The 22,233-nt window shown below is 41.5% G+C and overlaps 1 protein-coding gene across 1 annotated transcript in view; it reads left to right on the top strand.

Moving 5' to 3' along the window:
- The window catches only part of LOC116504109 (metabotropic glutamate receptor 6-like), a 34,812-nt gene extending 14,854 nt beyond the window's left edge, over positions 1 to 19,958 (top strand). The window contains exons 6-10 of the mRNA XM_032210956.1: positions 2,755 to 2,955; positions 4,202 to 4,341; positions 8,520 to 9,455; positions 14,604 to 14,829; positions 19,903 to 19,958. Of these exons, the coding sequence (XP_032066847.1) occupies positions 2,755 to 2,955; positions 4,202 to 4,341; positions 8,520 to 9,455; positions 14,604 to 14,829; positions 19,903 to 19,958 (1,559 nt within the window). The remainder of the gene's footprint in view (positions 1 to 2,754; positions 2,956 to 4,201; positions 4,342 to 8,519; positions 9,456 to 14,603; positions 14,830 to 19,902) is intronic.
- Positions 19,959 to 22,233: the final 2,275 nt, after the last annotated feature.

Genomic DNA, 22,233 nt, shown 5'->3' with positions numbered 1-22,233 from the left:
GCAGACAGACAAGATTAAAACACCACAACTGCTTTGGGAAGAAATTCATCAAAAGTCAGGAGCTGGCAAGAAAGAAAGAAAGAAAGAAAGAAAGAAAGAAAGAAAGAAAGAAAGAAAGAAAGAAAGAGAGAGAGAGAGAGAGAGAGAAAGAGAGAGAGAGAAAGAGAGAAAGAGAGAGAGAGAGAAAGAAAGAGAGAAAGAAAGAAAGAAAGAAAGAAAGAAAGAAAGAAAGAAAGAAAGAAAGAAAGAAAGAAAGACCTGCCAATCTGGTTTAGCATCGGTGTCCTAAAGAATGGGATATGGAGAAGGAGGTTTTCAGGTTTTCATAGACAGCCTCGTGAATAATTATTATTCTTTACATGAACTAAGGATATGTAGTTTAGACATCCAGAAGTACAGCTTTCACATCACACATTACCTTGATCATGACATGTAACCTGACCTCCGTTCTCATGTACACAGTTTGTACTGACACATGAAATCTTCTCCTTGACGTTGCCCTTGTCTCATCCCCAATTAGTGCGTAAGAGAGCGTTAAGTCCTGATTACTTGCACCTGTATGGAAGCAGATTTCCCCTCACTCTAATACTCTCCAAGTACAACCTCAAGGCATATAACTAAATGAATTATTGTGAGTCGAGGACTACCTGTATCTATGTCACCCCACTCGTATCTCTTTGACTCAAACTGATGTTGATACAAAAATTGTTGAATCTCTTTTAAAGCCTATCTCCATACCAGTGACGTGCGGTGAGGTTTATGGCTGGTGAGGCAGTCCTCTCCCCCAACACCCCACTGACTAAAGCACTTTCTTTCGCCCGCCTGTGCTTGCGGCAGAGCTCAGGTGGGCGAAAGAAAGTGCTTTAGTCAGTGGGGTGTCGGGGGAGAGGAGAGAATGCCTGAGCATTGCATTTATTAAAGAAAAAAGAAAAAAAAAGGAAATTTGAAGGAAAAGAGGGAGCGTGGGGTGGGGCATCAGAAATGGAGAAAGAGAGGAGGAAGAGTGAGCGTGACATTGCAGCTTTAAACAGAATGACAGAGTTGAAGCCTCAAAAAAAAGCGCCCTCTTCTATGAGGCAGGAGAACTGCATGCCTCAACTACCTCGGGATTTTTTAGGCTTTTAACCATCGCTTAACTCTGCTCAAGCGCCTAAAAAGTCAGACTAGATGAGGCATGCAGTTCTCCTGCCTCATGGTAGAGGGAGCTTTTTAGAGGCTTTTTTAAACAGGCAGTCATTCACGGTGGGGCAGCAGCTAGCTAGCCTAACCTCAGCACTCGCCTTTTCCCATTTACATTTTTTTTCCTTTTCATGATTGACAGTGGTGAGGCTGTGCCTCCCCTGACTGCACATCACTGCTCCATACTCTTCCATATTGGGTTGTGCTTCAGTGTTTTAGCCTTGTACTTTTCAATTTGTTTTATCTCTTTAATATAGGGGGATATTGACAGTGGTGCCCTATAATCATCCATCTAGCCTAATTTCTTATTCTGGGCTGGGTATACATTCATTTGCATAATACAAAGAATAAAAAACGTGACTATCCTGATAAATGATGTTCTACTTAAGAATGGAGAAATGCACAGAATGTTTTGCTTATAGTAAATGAAATAGCATTAAACCTTCCCCCCCCCCCTTCTAAGTAGCATTGTTAATACATCTGAGAACAGGAGATGCAATATAATTTATGAAAAGAAATGACTATGCTGCCCAGATATGAATCATTATTTGGATAGGTATTTTTTCTGGGAAAACGAAAATTGGCATGTTCGAGATGAGGTATAGGCAGGTAACCAAATTATCACAGCCAGCAAAAAGAAAAGAACTTCTAAAAGACCAGGGAAATTAAAAGAAGAATCTTGCATCTCAAGAAGAAAAAAAAAGCAGAGCAACATAGCTGAATCTCTTGCTTTAGGAAAGAAATAACAATAGCACTTAGACTTATATACTGCTTCATAGTGCTTTATATCCCTCTCTAAGTGGCTTAAAATGTCATATATTGCCCCCAACAACTTGGGTCCTCATTTTACTGACCTCGGAAGGATGGAAGGCTGAGTCAACCTCGAGCCTGTCAGAATCAAACCTCAGGCTGTGAACAGAGTTAACTTGCAACACTGCATTCTAACCACCGTACCACGGTTCACCGTCAAAACCGCGAAGCCCTTATCCGCGCTGACATAAGCGCGGAGGGCAAATCCGCGCTGTACGAAGCGCTAAGGAAAAAGGCGACCATAGCGCGACGACATAAGCGCGGAGGCCAAATCCGCGCCTTCTGAAGCGCTCAGCACCCTAAACCTAAACCTAACCCTAAACCTAACTCTAAACCTAACCCTAAACCTAACCCTAACCCTAAACCTAACCCTAAACCTAACCCTAAACTTAACCCTAAACCTAACCCTAAACCTAACCCTAAACCAAACCCCTAAACCTAATCCTAACCCTTACCTTAATTTAAATCGGCTTTCTGAAGGCGCGCTGTTTTAAAGCGCCCTTCTGTCACCGCGCTGTTGTCGCCGCGGTGATGACGTCGCGGTGATGACGTCGCAGTTTTAGCGACACGGTTTTGTCGCCGCTATTTTGACGAGCACGGTTTTGTTGGGCCACGCCGTACCACCACGGCTGAATTCTGGAAGGAAGGCACTAGACTAGAATCAAAGGAAAAGCTTTCACAGGACCAGATAGTATTTTAATATGAGTGAGTATTTATAATTGCCAGTGGTTTGACTCATTCCCCCTCCCCTCCCCCATTTTTCAGGAGATGAACGAATTGGGCGAGAATCTACTTACGAGCAGGAGGGAAAGGTGCAGTTTGTGATTGACGCTGTCTATGCCATGGCGCATGCATTGCACAACATGCATATGGAGCTCTGTTCAGGCCAAATCGGGGTGTGTGACAAGATGGATCCCATTGACGGGCGAACCCTGCTGAACTACATTCTGGGAGTCAACTTCAATGGTGAGATTGACAGAGAACCCGCTTTTTCAGCCAAGAAGCTGGGTTGTATCGCTGTGTGTCATGTGTGGTGTTCTACATTTGCTGACATGAAGAACTGAGCAAAGTTTTAGAGCAACGTAGGGCTGTGATAGCAATAGGAATAGCACTTGTATAACTGCTTCACAGTGCTTTTACAGCCCTCTCTAAGCGGTTTACAGAGTCAGCATATTGCCCCCAACAATCTGGGTCCTCATTTTACCCATCTCGGAAGGATGGAAGGCTGAGATCATGAATTGGTAGGCAAGTACAAATTTGCAGCAATCAGGGCAGGAAGGAGTGAGAAAGCTTTCCCCAGATTCTACAGCTTTAGGTCACAAGCAAGGGGAAGCTGCATGTTAAGATCCAAAGCAGCAGCTCCAGGTCAACATATTTGTCATGCACATTTTGCAGGCATGTCATACTTGACAGAGAGGTGGTACTCGGCAGGTTCTGACCAGTTCTGGAGAAGAGGTAGTGAAAATTTTGAGTAGTTTGGAGAACCGGTAAATACCACTTCTGACTGGTCCCGCCCCTATCTATTCTCTGCCTCCCAAGTCCCAGCTGATCGGGAGGGAATGGGGATTTTGCAGTATCCTTTCCCTGGAGTGGGGAGGAACAGAGATTTTATAGTATCCTTTCCCTGCCACACCCACCAAGCCACGCCCACAGGACCGGTAGTAAAAAAAAATGAATCTCACCACTGGCTCGACATGTCCTATTCTTGCCAATATAGGATGTGTCCATCTTCTAAAGCAGTGTTTCTCAACCTTGGCAACTTGAAGATGTCTGGACTTCAACTCCCAGAATTCCTCAGCCAGCGAATGCTGGCTGGGGAATTCTGGGAGTTGAAGTCCGGACATCTTCAAATTGCCAAGGTTGAGAAACACTGTTCTAGAGAGATAGAGAAAACTCATCTCTGGTTTTCTGTTATCTATCAATGCTTGCAGTAGGGAACAACCCTTAAAATGTTTCACAGGCTTAGACCCTAAATCTCTTGTGTCCCACATCACAATAGCAAACCTATGTTTTCACAACAGCGAACCGAACACCTCTGAGACACTCCCCCACCTAAGTAGATTGCCTATCACATCTGACCTTGGAGGCTCCTTACAACTCTTCTTCCCGCTATCAGCCAGTGTCCCTCAGCACAAAGTTGTCTCCTCCTCTTTTAGAACATCTTCATCTTGAAGGACGTCCATATCTCCCTGTAACCTTTTCCTTCCTGCAGGCAGTGCCGGAACACCAGTCATGTTCAACGAAAATGGAGATGCTCCTGGGCGCTATGATATTTTCCAGTATCAGCTGACAAATACTACGGTCCCAGGATACAAGGCCATTGGCCAGTGGGCAGAATACCTTCGACTGAATGTGAGTGACAGAGCATAGAATCAATCACTCGTCATCTTCTTTAAGTCACGTTGATACACTTTCTCCCCATTATAAAAAATAATTCTGAAAATATGACTCCCCTCAGCAGCAAGATTGCTCAAGCTGATATTGTAGAGCAACTGGCCCACCTCTAAGTATGTGGTTGAATTTTTAGCCCTCTTCTTTTCAGAATTTCTCTTCTGCTTTGCAATAATCACCATTGGGTACTCTGGGGTTTTGAAGAAAAATTCAACTGGGAGCTGGCCCTGTTGAGAGTTACCAAGGTCTGTACCTGACCGCAGCATCTCTTTCAGTTAAATGCCTCCCAGCATTCATACGGTATAAACCAGTGTTGGCAAAGCTTTTTGGCACCGAGTGCCGAAAAGGGAGTGCCCTCGCTCATCTGGGCTGCGACCAGGAGGAAGAGCTGCCCAGGGGGCATGCGCAGACCGGAAAATGAACTTCTGATTTCCAGCGCACTCAGCTAGTCTTCTAGTTACTGGCGCGCATGCACGCATGACAATCAGCTGTCAGTCTGCATGCTCACGCTGAAAAAATGGAAGATTAGCTCTTCCAGTTTCCGGCACCGGCGCACGCATGAAGGCCAGCTGATCATCGCGCATGCATATGCCCCAGAAACCTGAAAGAGGAACAGGTGGCGCCACAGGTTCCAATGTGACATGGCTCCGCATGCCATTTCGGGCACGTGTGCCATAGGTTCGCCATCACGGGTATATACGATTTTACCTTACTTTATCTTACTTACCTACTTTAGGTAATGCACTCTACATGGGGCTGCCCTTGAAGAGTGTTCAAAGACTTCAGTTAGTCCAGAATGCAGCCACGCGAGCGATTGTGGGTGCACCTAGGTTCACCCCCGTTACACCTATCCTCCGCGAGCTGCACTGGCTTCCTATTGGTCTCCGAACACGCTTCAAAGTGCTAGTTGTTACTTTTAAAGCCCTACATGGCATCGGACCTGGCTACCTGAGAGACCGCCTCCTGCCAATTACCTCCCTAAGACCGATTAGATCGCACAGATTAGGCCTTCTCCGGATTCCATCCGCCAGCCAATGTTGGCTGGTGACACCCCGAGGGAGGTCCTTCTCTGTTGCAGCTCCGGCCCTCTGGAATGAGCTCCCCGTTGACATCCGGACCCTTACTACCCTTTCGGCCTTCCGCAAAGCGACTAAGACCTGGCTGTTCCGGCAGGCCTGGGGCTGTTGAGTTGTCCAGCCCCACTTTAGGTTTGTGACTGTTGTGCAATTTTAAACTGTTGTTTTATTTTTTTTATATATCCCCCCCCCCTTTTTTTTTTACTGTAAGCTGCCCTGAGTCTCTTTTGAGAGTGGGCGGCATACAAAATTTAATAAATAAATTAAAAAAAATACTTGTTTGTTAATTTAACACATTTACCGTATATAGCTGCCCATATCATTAAGCGTGATTCTAGGCCAGGGGTAGTCAACCTTTTTATACCTACCGCCCACTTTTGTATCTCTGTTAGTAGTAAAATTTTCTAACCGCTCACCGGTTCCGCAGTAATAGTGATTTATAAAGTAGGGAAGTAACTTTACTTTATAAAATTTATAAAGCAGAGTTACAGCAAACCCCTACCGATCACCATGAAAGCTGGAACACCCACTAGTGGGCGGTAGGGACCAGGTTGACTACCACTGTTCTAGGCAGTGAACAACCAATAGTTAAAATGATATTGCATTTATTAAAACACTTTAAAAATAAATAAAAACAAGTAAGATAATTAAAAACAAGATTGCAGGGGAACACCATCTAAATCGTTGCACAGGCTCCCCATGAATCCCCAAGGGTTGCTAGCAGAACCATCCCAAAGGTGCTTTTTTCAAGAGTCAACTGGGCTTTCTGTTTTTTCTTTGAAGAAGTTTCGCTTCTCATCCAAGAAACTTCTAAGCTGCTTGGATGAGAAGCGAAACGTCTTCAAAGAAAAACTAGAAAGTCCAGTTGACTCTTGAAAAAAGCACCTTTGGGACAACCATGACTTGGATGACTGAGAATCTCCATAGATATTTAAGTGGAAGAACTGTATTTTCAAAGCCTTACAAAAGGCTAAGAGGGATGAAGTTAACCTCATCTCAGGGGTCGATGATGTTCCAGAGCCACATCAGAAAAGGCAGATGGTTTGGGTCCCATCAGTTGAAGCTCTGTAGCAGGTGGGACCTGTAACGACCTTTGTGATGGATCTGAATGGTGAATGGGACATATAATGTTGAGTGGGACATTGTTCTAAATTGTTTTAAGGTACCAAATTGAGAACGATAAAGAACAAATGAGAAACTGCTATCCACTCTTGGGTATATTCCTTCTAATGCATTTCTATGATAGAATATTGAGGGATGCTCAGTGGCTAAGACGCTAAGCTTGTCAGTCAGAAAGGTCAGCAGTTCGGTGGTGCTGCATAGCAGAGTGAGCTCTCGTTACTTGTGCCAGCTTCTGCCAACCTAGCAGTTTGAAAGCACGTAAAAATGCAAGTAGAAAAATAGGGACCGCCTTTGGTGGGAAGGTAACAGTGTTCCATGCGCCTTTGGCGTTTAGTCATGTCCGCCACATGACCACAGAGACGTCTTCAGACAGCGCTGGCTCTTCGACTTTGAAACAGAGATGAGCACCGCCCCCTAGAGTCAGGAATGACTAGCACATACGTGCGAGGGATACCTTTACCTTTACCTTTATGATAGAACATGCCTCATTGGCTGATCCCATGATAATTAATCATCGAAAGAACTGCTGTTAAAATCTTCCAATATTGTACTCCCACTGCACAAATCTGTGTTTTGCGAGAAAGCTCTTATATTCCAACAATCCTGGAATATAGCAACGGGGTCATAGCAAATTGGAAAAAGAATGTCAAAGAAACAAAAACATATTTTACTTCTATTAAAAGAGCCCATTTCAGTATGTTTTCCCTATTAGAAGCTTCTTCAAGGATAGATATTTTGATCACTCAAATGTCACCCAGATTCAAAAGAAATCCTCTCAGCCTTTAATTCCTGTGTTCAGTTCAACCTAAACCTCCACTTCTCTGAATATGTTCAGTTCCAGACCATAAAATTAGAATATTTTCATTGTACTCTTTTATGTCCTTTCCCTTGTCTTTGGTTCTCAAATGCACAACATATTTATTCTTCTTTCATTTCATTTATTAATCTATGCTTTTCCCCTCTTAATCTTCTTGTATTCCAGCTGGCAATTTTCCATGTGGCATCTATGTCACCAAATGGCCCTGTACATATTTTATTCGCTGCCAATCATGGCTTTGGTCATTCAAAGCTTTCACATAACACTATTCAGTAAGCTAGAGAAGTTCTAGATAGGTTGTCTACCCTTCATGATTCCACATGCTGTGTTTCTTGTAATGGTGAGGATGGTACTCGTGAGTTTTGACCAATTTTGTCACTAGACAGTCAAACCCCAGTTTACCCAAATCATGTTCATATAGGTTAATCAAGAGACTGCCTTACAAAGTACATTATAGTTTATAGTTTATAGTTTATTTATTTGTATGCCGCCCTTTTCCCTGAGGGGACTCAGGGCGGCTCACAAGTTAGGGGAAGGGGAGGACAAAACAAGTTATGAACATAAAACAATACATTGTTAAAAGAGAACACAACAATCATACCATTCGGGTGGGGTTAGGGTCTTTAGCCCCAGGCCTGCTGGGACAGCCAGATTTTAAGGGCAGTGCGGAAGGTCTGGAGGGTGGTGAGGGTACGAATCTCCACGGGGAGTTCGTTCCAGAGGGTCGGAGCAGCCACCGAGAAGGCTCTCCTCCGGGTAGTTGCCAGATGACATTGGCTCGTTGATGGAATTCGGAGGAGGCCTAATCTATGCGATCGGATCGGTCTAGTGGAGGTAATTGGCAGTAGGCGGTCTCTCAAGTACCCAGACCCAATATCATGAAGGGCTTTGTAGGTGACAAGTAGCACCTTGAAGCGCACCCGGAGAGCAACAGGTAGCCAGTGCAGCTCGCGGAGGATAGGTGTTACGTGGGTGAAGCGAGGTGCACCCACGATCACTCGCGCGGCCGCATTGTTGTCATATCCCATCAACTAAGAAAAATCTGCAGGATATTGAAACACAGATGTGATTCTCTGAGATAAATGCCAATCACTGTTCTCTGGCTTTCTCTGATTCTCCCACAGATCGAGGACATGCAGTGGTCAGGTGGACAGAAGGAGATCCCCTCATCAGTCTGCAGCCTCCCCTGTAACCCAGGAGAGAGGAAGAAGATGGTGAAAGGTGTCCCTTGCTGCTGGCACTGTGAGCTATGTGACGGCTACCAGTATCAACTGGATGAGTTCAACTGTGAAATGTGTCCCTTTGACATGCGGCCCAATCTCAATCGCACAGCCTGCCGCCCAACACCCATTGTCAAGCTGGAGTGGAGCTCCCCTTGGGCCATTCTGCCCATCTTCTTGGCCATTCTGGGCATCCTTGGCACTGTCTTCATCGTTATCACCTTCATCCGTTTCAACGACACCCCCATTGTCCGAGCCTCAGGTCGTGAGCTGAGCTATGTCCTGCTCACTGGGATTTTCCTCATCTATACCATCACTTTTCTGATGATTGCTGAACCAGGTGTTACCATCTGTGCCTTCCGGCGCCTCTTTCTTGGCTTGGGCATGGCCATCAGCTATTCAGCATTGCTGACCAAAACCAACCGCATCTATCGCATCTTTGAACAAGGCAAGAAGTCAGTGACTCCACCCAAATTCATCAGCCCCACCTCCCAACTGATAATCACCTTCAGCCTCACATCCGTGCAAGTTGTGGCTGTGGTCATCTGGCTGGGGGTGCAGCCACCCCATAGCATCATTGACTATGAAGAGCAACATACACCCAACCCAGAATTCGCCCGGGGCGTCCTCAAATGTGACATGTCAGACCTCTCTATCATCTCCTGCCTCAGCTACAGTATTGTTTTGATGGTTACCTGCACCGTCTATGCCATCAAGGCCCGTGGCGTGCCGGAGACCTTCAACGAGGCTAAACCCATTGGCTTCACCATGTACACAACCTGCATCGTCTGGCTGGCCTTTGTGCCCATCTTCTTTGGCACAGCCCAGTCAGCGGAGAAGGTGGGAGCAATCAGGACAAGGAGTGGGGTGGTACAAGAGACAACAGGATTTAAGTACAAGTAGTCCTCGGCTTACAGCCATTTGTTTAGCCATCGTTTGCTAAATAAGTTACAACAGCACCGAAAAAAATGACTTATAACTTGTCCTCACCCCTACAACTGTTGGGTCACACATCGCCACAGTAAACTCAGTTTGAGACCACAATGAAACCTAAGCAAGGCAGTTGTTACAGTACATGAGTTTGTGCTCAATTTTATGACCTTTTTGCCAAAGTTGTTAAGTGAATTGTGTGGGCATTAAGTGAATCCACTTTACCCTGTTGATTTGGCTTGTTGGAAGCTGGCTGGGAAGGCTCACCAATGGCAATCACATAACCCCGGGACATTGCAACCACTACAAATAACATGCCCCTTGCCAAGCACCTGAATTTTGATCACATGACTGTGAGGAATGCTGCAACAGTTGTATGTTTGAGGATTGGCTGTAAGTTATTTTTTTTCCACTGGAGCTTAGAATGGTTGATAAACAAATAATTGTAAGTCGAGGGCTACTCATTAAGCTATGATGTCACTGTAACAGGCAACGTGGACAAAGTCAGACCTGTTCTGTTTTTTCATTCTGTCTGCTAAGAAGCTGAATTAGGCACTTGCAAGAGCTTATGGCACCCTTTTCAAATCATTAAATCCATTCCCCAAATGGGAAAAATCATCCCAGTTTTGAGTGGGGGGTGGGGGTTGCCTGTTCAGAGGAATGCTGGATGTGCCTTGAACTTCTGCAAGGCTTAAGAAATTTGTTTTGCTTCTTAGCTTTTTCTCAGATTGCAAGAACAGGCTCATGGGGTTGCAAAAAAAACTATAATAAACCAGCCATGTTCTAACTAAAAGACATTTTACACTTTGTAAAACAAGCCTAGGGGATTCCTCCTCTGTTTTATGTTGTAGTGGCATTTACATGTTCACTTTCTTCTGGAAACTCAAGACAACAAAATATAGATTCCCTAATTGTTATCCTCTCAAGAATAGCTAGATAAGATTGAAAGAAAGAAAGAAAGAAAGAAAGAAAGAAAGAAAGAAAGAAAGAAAGAAAGAAAGAAAGAAGCCTCCAAATCTCCCAATGAACTCTATGTTTGAGCAGGAATTTATTTCCAGGATGCTATTTTAACCTTCCCCCCTCCCCACCCCATGTTGAGTCACCTGCATTTTCAAATCTCTCCTTTGAATAGCAATAGCAGTTAGACTTATATACCGCTTCATAGGGCTTTCAGCCCTCTCTAAGCAGTTTACAGAGTCAGCATATTATCCCCAACAATCTGGGTCCTCATTTTATCCACCTCGGAAGGATGGAAGGCTGAGTCAACCCTGAGCCGGTGAGATTTGAACAGCCGAACTGCAGAACTGCAGTCAGCTGAAGTAGCCTGCAGTGCTGCATTTAACCACTGCGCCACCTCGGCTCTATGAATGAGCGAAAGCCTATAGAGTAGAGGAAGGAAAATATACTTCTGTGCCTAAAATAGGCTGGGAATAATATATAAGAAACAATTGAGAGATTCCCATTTTGTGGCCTTCCCATATCAGCTATTTTATTGAGCGACTCTGTTGTCATGTCAAATATGCAGAATTGCAGAAAGTTGGAAAGCCTTGCCCCTTTCCCTTCCTAGGCTGATTTTGTATTGATAAAGAAGTCTTCTACAATTCTACAATTGCATAGATTTTGAGTAGTTTACAATGTGGGAGGAGAGTCATGTTAGTTTTTGACACCAAAAAAATCAGAATAACTAAGAGTAGAAGCTACTAGATCCCTGCAGATTTTTCAATAGCTTACATTGAACAAGAGCAAAAACTAAAGTATTCAATGTTTATGCATCCACGATAAGATTAAAACAACATGAATCAAATTATGAAGACATAAAATAAACATGGAATAAAACCATCCTATCACTTGCTGTAAACGTCCAATACATCTAGAAAATTTCAGATGCAGGAAGCCTAGCATTAAAAGTAGAGCTCAATTTTGAAAGAGCCATGAGCTGAATGCCTTTCTTGGTGTCCTGTTTTTTTGTTTGTCTGTTTATTGGTGTGTTTTTTTTAGTAACGTGACATACCTTTTTATTTATGAGATTTAGATCACATGATATCATTGCATGACCTCCTAACTGAGCATCAAGGAAAAGATTAAAAGCATGATAGCATGAGAAAGTCATGCTCTGGCTTGATTACAGGGTCTGCTAACAGTTATATTTGCATTAAATTTAGTTCCCCACCCTTTTTTATGGTTTGTGCAAATCCTAATGATTTGGATAGCTTATTGCTCAGTGTGTTTCACAAACTTCAAAACTGGGTTAACACAATAACCAGGTGAAGTATTTTCTACAAATTCAACCTATAACCGCCTAAATCATACTTCGCAAACCACTGTAACTGGTTCACCACGTGACTAAATGAAGGCCACGGTATCAGGACTGAAAAATGTAGGTGACTTCTGGATGGCAAAGGAATAGTTAGAGCTAATTAATAATGCTTCATGCTGCCATTTAATAGTCTTCTGTTATTATTTCCACCCAGGTATTGGATCCCTGCAAATCTAAAACGAAACATTATTGCTTAATAGAATGTGTGATTTCAGTCATTGTGTCTTACAAGATATTATAAGATATTATCCAGAAGAGATAGAACAGCTCAATTTTCTCTTGTAACATTTATTTCTGTTATAAAAGAAAATATTTTATATTCTCTTTTAAATATATTTGTTTAGGCATCACATTGAACTGTAATGTGGTTTGGTCAATGTGGCTTAGTGTGCGGTGAAAATCCTGCCACTGTCTTTATAAATCATGGTTTAGTTTGCTGTTTTAAATCATAGTACTACTTACATAGTACTACTTGATTCATTGATGAAACAAATTATGGCTCACACTGGATGGAGTGCTTAAAAAGGAGACTTAGACTCCAATCCATTCAACTAAGAGACTGAAGAAAAATTAGAAGTTATCATAAACATCCATCCCATTACATTGCAAATCACCAAGACATCGCAAGCATGCTATGATCACATCATGCAAATGCCATTAATTATGTCATTGCCATCAGTCAAAAAACCCTCAGCTAAGATTCATTCCATAATTCATCTCATTCTGCATGCAACTGATTTAAATTATGTAATTCATGCCATTTGCTCAATGGCACCCTTTCCAAATCTCATGAATGCTACAATTGCCTGTAACATATGATTTCTCTATGTGTTTGCTTCTGTATAAATGGATCCATGGGAGGGAGGAATTTTGAAGTGGATTGTGGTTTAGGGCTGAAGGAAGGGAAAGATTTCTGCTTCCCTGCTGATCTGTGGCTTTGTCTGCCCACCCAACTGCTTTTCTTCTTACAGCCCAGTGGGTCTGCTGGTGCTACAGCTTCTAAGTGGGCAATTTTTAAAGGGAAAATGACCTTTCAGGAAAGAATTAAACCTCCCTTTCTTTTGGAGCTGAAAATTATGCGCGGCAAGATGCTGACGTTGTAAACCACTCAGAGAATGCTGTAAAGCATTGTAGAGTGGTATATAAATCTAAGTGCTATTGCTATTCAACTCCTATTCATTTATTTTTTTAAAGATGCCAAAAGTTTGTTACAGCCCAGAGGTGGGTTCCTACCAGTTTGCACCTATTTGGTAGAACCGGTTCGTCAAATCTACCGAACCGGTTAGAAGAGGTTCTACCAGTGGACCCAGAAAGCAGGCCACACCTACAGAAGAGGTTCCAAATTTTTTTGAAACCCACCACTGTTACAGCCCTATGCAGAATAAAGATTGCTTTCCCCATAAGTCTTCCCAAGAGTAATTCTATCCATTTATTTATTATCCCACCTAGAACTCACAATCCCCTTGTTTCCAAGCCAGCACCTGAAATTCTAGACCAAATTGCAAACCATGAGACCAAACACTATGGTAGATCATTTTTACCGCTATCCTGAGCTCTTCCCAAGAAAGACTGAAGACAGGAGTTTAAACAGGCACTCCAACCAAGGATTCCTTGCTCTCATTTCAGTGTCATGATTCTTCTTGATTAATTCATCATGGAATGCTCAAAAGCTGTCTTGTGTCTTTGCAACATTACATTCATTAATAAAGGAAAAGGTACTTTTGTATTTAGAGCACCTGTGAGGTGCATCTTTGCGTGATTAGCTCCTCCGGCCTGCTTCTTCCTTTCCAATAAATGCAGGAGATGCAATTTGAGGGATGACAGTTTTTGCTCATTCATAGTTTTAAAAGAAACGTTTGTGTGTGTGTGTGTGTGTGGGAGTGTAAAAGTAATACATGTCTTCCATTTCAGTTCAGGAGGTAGCAGAAGGCAGCATCTGTTAGCAACCTAGGCTTGAGGAATACTGAACTAAGTAGAAGCTCCCTAAAAGGTAACACCAGGCAGACTCAGAAGTTGATCCCATAAACCAATAGTGCAGGAACAGATCCCTCCAGATGTTATTGAAATAGAACTCCCAGCATTCTTCACCATTGCTCTTGGAGGAGATGGAAATTCAGTTCGGAAGAACAATGGAAGGCCATTGGATGCTTACTTCTGATAAGCAAATCCATGGAAACCAAAAGAGTTCGGGGTGTTGAGTGGGTATAGGAGTTTTAGAATTGCTATAGAAATAAGGGAGCATTTGTATGTCAGGTAAGTGAGCAGGCGACAAGGATTACAATAATTTTACTAAGGATACTTTCAAGGCAAGGCCCTCCTTTCTGAGCCAATGAAGGCAACTCTCAGATCAAATAGGGCAGCTCTTCATTTTAGATCTCTAGTTTTGACATTTAAAGTTGAACAATTTCATGTCACTTCTGACTCTTCCTCACCCAATGAACCTAAAACGATGACGGCCGGAATAAAGTTTATAGTTTGACGCCATGCCCATCTAGGAGGCTGATTTAGAAATATAATCAAAGTTAGCTCTGGTTAGTTATTGGGTAATGGATCAAGGAAAATTACGTCAGAGAAAGGCAATGTGAAACTCTGTGTTTCATGCCAAGAAAACTGGGTAAGGCACTAGAAGTCAAATTTGACTCGGGAGTGACTTGACTTGAATTTACATGATCCTGGTGATTGCATGCCACAATCCAGAACTTCTGGACTAAAATGCAGTCCTGTGTGTTTCTCCCTCCCAGATGTACATTCAGACAACAACCCTCACCATCTCCATGAGCCTGAGCGCCTTTGTTTCTCTCGGGATGCTCTACGTACCCAAAGTCTATGTCATCATCTTCCACCCGGAGCAGAACGTGCAGAAACGCAAGCGCAGCTTCAAGGCAGCAGCCACAGCTGTCAATGCCTCCACGAGGCTCTCCCAGAAAGGCGCTCAGAATGGCGAAAGCAAAGATGACAAACAGGACAGTAAGTAACCCAAAAGTAGGTATCACTCTTATTTGCTCTTTGGCGACCCCCCACCTGACGTGCCTCCAGTTGACCTCGACTTGCCCTGTAAGTACCGTTCCTTCCTTTCCCTCTGCTTCACCCATCAAGTACCATGCCCCCCTTTCTCCTACCACCACGGTGCCTTGGAGAAATGAAATCTTAAAAATTTGCATTCCAACCAATTACCTTGTTGAAACAAAACCTCAGTATTAATGAGAGATACTCCTACAGGGTCCTTCAGACAGGGGTGGGCTTCAAAAATTTGAGCAAGGGGTTCTCTGCCCGGTTGCTGGGTGGGCGTGGGCATGGTGGGCATGGCTTAGCCGGCCTTCTGCACCACGGCAGTGGGGGCATTTCCTCGAGCCTACAGAAGGGTGAAAATGGCCTCCCCATTCCCAAACTTCCAATAGGCCCGTTTTTTTAAATTTGAAATTTGAAACTTAATAGAATTTGTATGCCGCCCAATCCTGTGGGACTCCGGGCAGCTTACAGAGCAAGATAAAAAACATTTAAAATTTAAGAATAAAAATACAGTTGTTAAAATTACACACCATCCATTCTATCTAAGTGGGGCTGGACATTAATCAACAGCCCCAGGCCTGCCGGAACAGCCAGGTTTTGGTGGCTTTTCGGAAGGCCGGGAGAGTGGTGAGGGTCCGGATCTCTACGGGTAGATCGTTCCACAGGGCCGGCGCAGCTACAGAGAAGGCCCTCCCCCAAGGGGCCGCCAGTCGGCATTGTCCGGCCAACGGCACCCAGAGGAGGCCCGACCTGTGAGATCTTATTGGTCGTTGGGAGGTATTTTGCCCTCCCCGAACCTCCGTGTGCACCCTGCACTTACCTGCATTCAAAATGAACCGCATGGGGACTCGTGGGAGGGGCAGGGTGGGCAGGGCGGGGCCAACCAGGAGTGGGATTTGGGCATTCTCTGAACTGCATAGAATCTTAGCTAGAGGTTCTCCCAAACCCCTGCGAACCCCCAGCAGCCCACCCCTAACTTCAGCAAAGTACACCAAAGCTGCTGCTCATCAGTGGAAGATATTTTTAAATGTTTTTCCATTCCTTAGTTTAGCAATGGAAAAGGTACAGTGTGGAGGCCACTTTTGGTCCCTCGATATCTCTTTTAAACCCCCTCGGCAAAGGTGGCCAAGAATGCTGACTCATTTTCTACATTTTAATGGTGTTTCAAATGGGTGCCTAAAGCATCATTGGATGTTCAAAATAAAAAGTGGAAGCAAAAATAGAAGGATGTGTGCTCAGTGACAAGCAAATATCAAAGAAAAGATAGATTTGCTCAGCCCATTTTGGCTTCATCAGGCAAAATTCTACCCAGGTCAGGTTGGATAGAAAGGTAGGACATTTGCTTGGAGCCACCCACCAGTTGTGTTTGCTGGTAATAGGTGATAGATTAGATTACATTAGATAGATAGATAGATAGATAGATAGATAGATAGATAGATAGATAGATAGATAGATAGATAGATAGATAGATAGATGATAGATTGATCGATCGATAGATAGATAGATTTATAGATAGATAGATAGATAGATAGATAGATAGATAGATAGATAGATAGATGATAGATGATAGATTGATCGATCGATAGATAGATAGATTTATAGATAGATAGATAGATAGATAGATAGATATAGATAGATAGATAGATAGATAGATAGATAGATAGACGATAGATAATGATAGATAGATAGATAGATAGATAGATAGATAGATAGATAGATAGATGATAGATAGATAGATAGATAGATAGATAGATAGATAGATAGAGATAGATAGATGGATAGATGGATAGATGGATAGATAGATAGATAGATAGATAGATAGAGAGAGAGAGAGAGAGAGAGAGATGATAGATAGATAGATAGATAGATAGATAGATAGATAGATAGATAGATAGATAGATAGATAGATAGATAGATTTATAGATATAGATAGATGATAGATAGATGATAGATAGATGATAGATAGATAGATAGATAGATAGATAGATAGATAGATAGATAGATAGATGATAGATAGATAGATGATAGATAGATAGATAGATAGATAGATGATAGATAGATAGATAGATAGATAGATAGATAGATAGATAGATAGATAGATATGGATGATGGATGATGGATGATGGATGATGGATGATGGATGATGGATGATGGATGATGGATGATGGATGGATAGATAGATAGATAGATAGATAGATAGATAGATAGATAGATAGATAGATAGATAGATGATAGATAGATATAGGTATAGGTATAGGTATAGGTATAGATATAGATATAGAGATAGATAGATAGATAGATAGATAGATAGATAGATAGATATCAATAGATGGATGGATAGATGGTGGGATGGATGAATATATGATAGATAGATAGATAGATAGATAGATAGATAGATAGATAGATAGATAGATAGATGATAGATAGATAGATAGATAGATAGATAGATGATAGATAGATAGATAGATAGATAGATAGATAGATAGATAGATGATAGATAGATAGATAGATAGATAGATAGATAGATAGATAGATGATAGATAGATATAGGTATAGGTATAGGTATAGGTATAGATATAGATATAGAGATAGATAGATAGATAGATAGATAGATAGATAGATAGATAGATAGATAGATAGATAGATAGATAGATATCAATAGATGGATGGATAGATGGTGGGATGGATGAATATATGATAGATAGATAGATAGATAGATAGATAGATAGATAGATAGATAGATAGATAGATAGATAGATGATAGATAGATAGATAGATAGATAGATAGATGATAGATAGATAGATAGATAGATAGATAGATAGATAGATAGATAGATAGATATGGATGATGGATGATAGATGATAGATAGATAGATAGATAGATAGATAGATAGATAGATAGATGATAGATAGATATAGATATAGATATAGATATAGATATAGATATAGATATAGATATAGATAGATAGATAGATAGATAGATAGATAGATAGATAGATAGATAGATAGATAGATATCAATAGATGGATGGATAGATGGTGGGATGGATGAATATATGATAGATAGATAGATAGATAGATAGATAGATAGATAGATAGATAGATGATAGATAGATAGATAGATAGATAGATAGATAGATAGATAGATAGATAGATAGATGATAGATAGATAGATAGATAGATAGATAGATATAGATAGATGGATAGATGGATAGATGGATAGATGGATGGATGGATAGATAGATAGATAGAGAGAGAGAGAGAGAGAGAGATGATAGATAGATAGATAGATAGATAGATAGATAGATAGATAGATAGATAGATAGATAGATAGATAGATAGATAGATAGATAGATAGATAGATTTATAGATATAGATAGATAGATAAATAGATAGATAGATGATAGATAGATGATAGATAGATAGATAGATAGATAGATAGATAGATAGATAGATAGATAGATGATAGATAGATAGATGATAGATGATAGATAGATAGATAGATAGATAGATAGATAGATAGATAGATGATGATGATAGATAGATAGATAGATAGATAGATAGATAGATAGATAGATAGATAGATAGATAGATAGATAGATATGGATGATGGATGATGGATGATGGATGATGGATGATGGATGATAGATAGATAGATAGATAGATAGATAGATAGATAGATAGATAGATAGATAGATAGATAGATAGATAGATAGATAGATGATAGATAGATATAGATATAGATATAGATATAGATATAGATATAGATATAGATATAGATATAGATAGATAGATAGATAGATAGATAGATAGATGATAGATAGATAGATAGATAGATAGATAGATAGATAGATAGATAGATAGATAGATAGATAGATAGATAGATGATAGATAGATAGATGATAGATATAATTTTAGTTACAGTTATAAAAACTAATACAAACAAAACTCAGAAGAAAATTAAAAAAAGAGAGTAAAAATGCAAAGAAAGAAAAAAGTAAAAAGGAATCAGTGAAATAAATGAAAAAATTCTCCAAGTTATGTCCAACCTATGATATTATGAAATATTAATACGTACATATATACAAAATGAGCAAGAAGTCAAAGGCATCATAAATAGCTAAAGCTAAGAACCATCATGGCCACACAGTCAAAAGTCGCAGCTATAAAAATTTGGTTTCCCAATCTGGCATCCTTCAAGTTGCTTGTAAATAATGGGAAGTGAAGTCCAGTACCTTGGAAAGAGATGGTAAGATATTCCATGCGCATTTGCACCTAAAAAGGGCTGCGCATGTGCACAACGTTAGAAAAGGGAGGGGGGATTACATTTTTGCAATGAAGGTTGTTCTGCGTATGTGCCAGAGATGGGTTCCTACCAGTTCGCACCTATTCGGTAGAACCGGTTCATCAAATCTACCAAACCAGTTAGAAGTGAGAGAGATATGAAAGAAAAAAAGAAAAAAGGCACAGAGAGACAAAAGGAAGGAAAGAGAGAGAGAGAGAGAGAGAGAACACACATGGCCAGCAAGCCACTCCCACCAGGCCATATGGCTGGCAAGCCACTCCCACAAAGGAGGCCACACCCACAGAGTAGGTTCCAAAAATTTTTGAAACCCACCACTGGTATGTGCAGAACTGAAAATCAAGATGGCGCTGACGACGATAGAATCGGTTCGGGGGCGTGGCTGGCCAAGTTGCTACCTACTCGACCGAACCGGTCCAAACCGGTAGGAACCCACCTCTGGTTATACAACTAGGTGCTCTAATTTTGATGATCACGTGTGACCTAAAATACAGATAACAGATGGATGGGAGAGAAAGTGAGTGGAGCAGCCCAGGGCTGTCCCTAGTTCACACAAAACTGTGCAATCTTGGTTGTAGCAGAGTCAGACCCTTGCCAGGGTCATTGTCTACAAGCCTTGGTAGTTTGGCTGAATCTTTACTCCAGATAAGAACCACCCCTCCCCCAAATTCCTTCCTCTCAAAGGGGGAGGTGGCCCCCTCTGACTCTTCTTTTTGTATCCCCCCACAGATTTCCCTAAGGTGATGTACATCAGCTACACAGAACTGACCATGGTGCCCACATGACCGAAAAGGAGAAAGGGCTTAACTTGGGGTGGGAGGGAAAGTGAGGAAGGTGTGAAGGAGCAGGTGAGCTGGGTGGGGAAAGCTTTGGGGGAATGAAGTTCATGTGAGGGGTTCGTGGGTGGGCACATTAGGAAATAAACCTGTATTTTTACACTACTTGTCTTTTATATATGTATATACTTTTTTTTTAAAAAAATCCAGTTTCAATTTGCAGAAACTGAATGCTCAGATGCATTCAGGACCCCAAAACCAGGATCTATGATGATAATCTTGCAGAACATTAGTCACTTAAATAAACTATTTGTTACTGGGATAAACTATCATGGTGTCAAATTACAGAGGTTTACTTCAGCAATGGCTTCAGAGCAATTTATAATGAGCCGAGGTGGTGCAGTGGTTAGGGTGCAGTACTGCAACCACTTCAGCTGACTGCTTGCTAGTTCTGCAGCTCGGCAGTTCAAATCTCACCGGCTCAGGGTTGACTCAGCCTTCCATCCTTCCGAGGTGGGTAAAATGAGGACCCGGATTGTGAGGGCAATATGCCGACTCTGTAAACCGCTTAGAGAGGGCTGAAAGCCCTATGAAGCGGTATATAAGTCTAACTGCTATTGCTATTGCTAATTTATCCTGAAGGCCCAAATATTGGAAAAAAGAACTTGCCCCCTTTTCCTGCTTTCTTATTGGAAAGATGGGAATAGGACTTTAGATAATGTCCTATTACACCTGCTAATGGTTATTTTAAGATTTATTTATAAGAGGAAAACAAAATATAGTTGGATCAAATAATTTAATCCTACCGTTTGATACCCGTGTCCAAGAAGATGTGGATTTGATTCTGTGCTCTGACATTCTGTAAATGAATGAATGAATGAATTTGCAATCACAAAACAACAAACCCAAAGAAATGCTATAAAAGCAGTATGTTTTTTTGCTCCTTGGTTATTTTATTACATTTTAAATTTCACCTTTCGGATAATAAGAACCTTGGCATAAAACATATTATCCCTCCTCTCTCTGAGTGTTTAGGTCCATAACATTCTTTTATGGTAACGTAAGTTAATATAATGTGACTGAAATGATGGTTGAATAAAATTTCTCCAGCCATTTCACAAAACATGGTCATTAGTCATAGTTTTATGACATGGTCATAGTCATAGTCATGTGGTCATAGTCTTGTTCTAGTCTAGAATAAACACTGACCCCCATCTTGGTTGATTTTGAAAAGTTAAGAAAAGTTGAAATGGATAGTATGCTATACATAAATGCCATCTATATACATGCAGTATGTACTGGTATATACCACACTTGGAATACTGTGTCCAGATTTGGTCCCCACAACACAAAAAAGATGTTGAGTCTCTAGAAATAGTGCAGAGAAGAGCAACAAAAATGATTAGGGGATTGGAGGCTGAGCCATACATTGGAACGGAGAATGTCTAGTCTAACAAAGAGAAGGACTAGAGATGTTAGAAGTCTTCCAATATTTGAGGGGCTGTCATAGAGAAGAGGGGGTCAACCTATTCTCCAAAACACATGAAGACAGAACAAGAAGATATGGATGGAAGCTTAACAAGAGAGATCCAACCTAGAATTAAGGAAAAATTACCTGTCAGTGAGAACAATTAATCAGTGGAATGGCTTGCTTCTAGAAGTTGTGGGTGCTCTCCATCACTACAGGTTTTTAAGAAAAGATTGGACTGGTATTTGTCCAGAATTGTATAGGTTTCCTGCTTGACGGGGACTTGGACTAGAAGACTTCCAACATCACTTCCAACACTATTACTCTGAATAAAGATGGGAGCCCATAAAGAATTACTGGGGTGATGGTTAGGCTGAAAAACCTATTGCAAGGCTGTCATGATAGGCCCATTTCCAACCTATTGAAAATAATTTGGCATGGGGGTATCCAGGAAACCCCAGGAGTTGAGTTCCAAACATTCTAAATCTAGAATGTTAAGAAAGGATAACTGAGAGCCAGCAGTGGATTAAACAGTGACCTTCTAGGTAAATGTATTTTTAAAAACTGTAATGCAAACTTGAAAAAAAACTTCAGTGTGGATGGCATTTTTGTATATGCCAACAGCATCACAAAGAAAAGGTTTGGACTTGCCACCTTATTCCTTAGTCACTTTTCCTTTTACTCATTAGCCTCCTATGAGGTGCTGCCTAGAGACCACTTCTAACTTGATTGTTGGTGCTCTCTCCACAGCTAAGTCCCACATTGCTCTGCTAAGGTTTGCAGGTGCAGAATCTCATGAGCATAGCCAAAGGTGTA

This window comes from Thamnophis elegans, chromosome 2 (genome assembly GCF_009769535.1).
Source record: "Thamnophis elegans isolate rThaEle1 chromosome 2, rThaEle1.pri, whole genome shotgun sequence".
NCBI classification, from domain to species: domain Eukaryota; kingdom Metazoa; phylum Chordata; class Lepidosauria; order Squamata; family Colubridae; genus Thamnophis; species Thamnophis elegans.
Note: the sequence above shows the minus strand (reverse complement) of the source record. Positions and strands in the feature narration are given on the sequence as shown.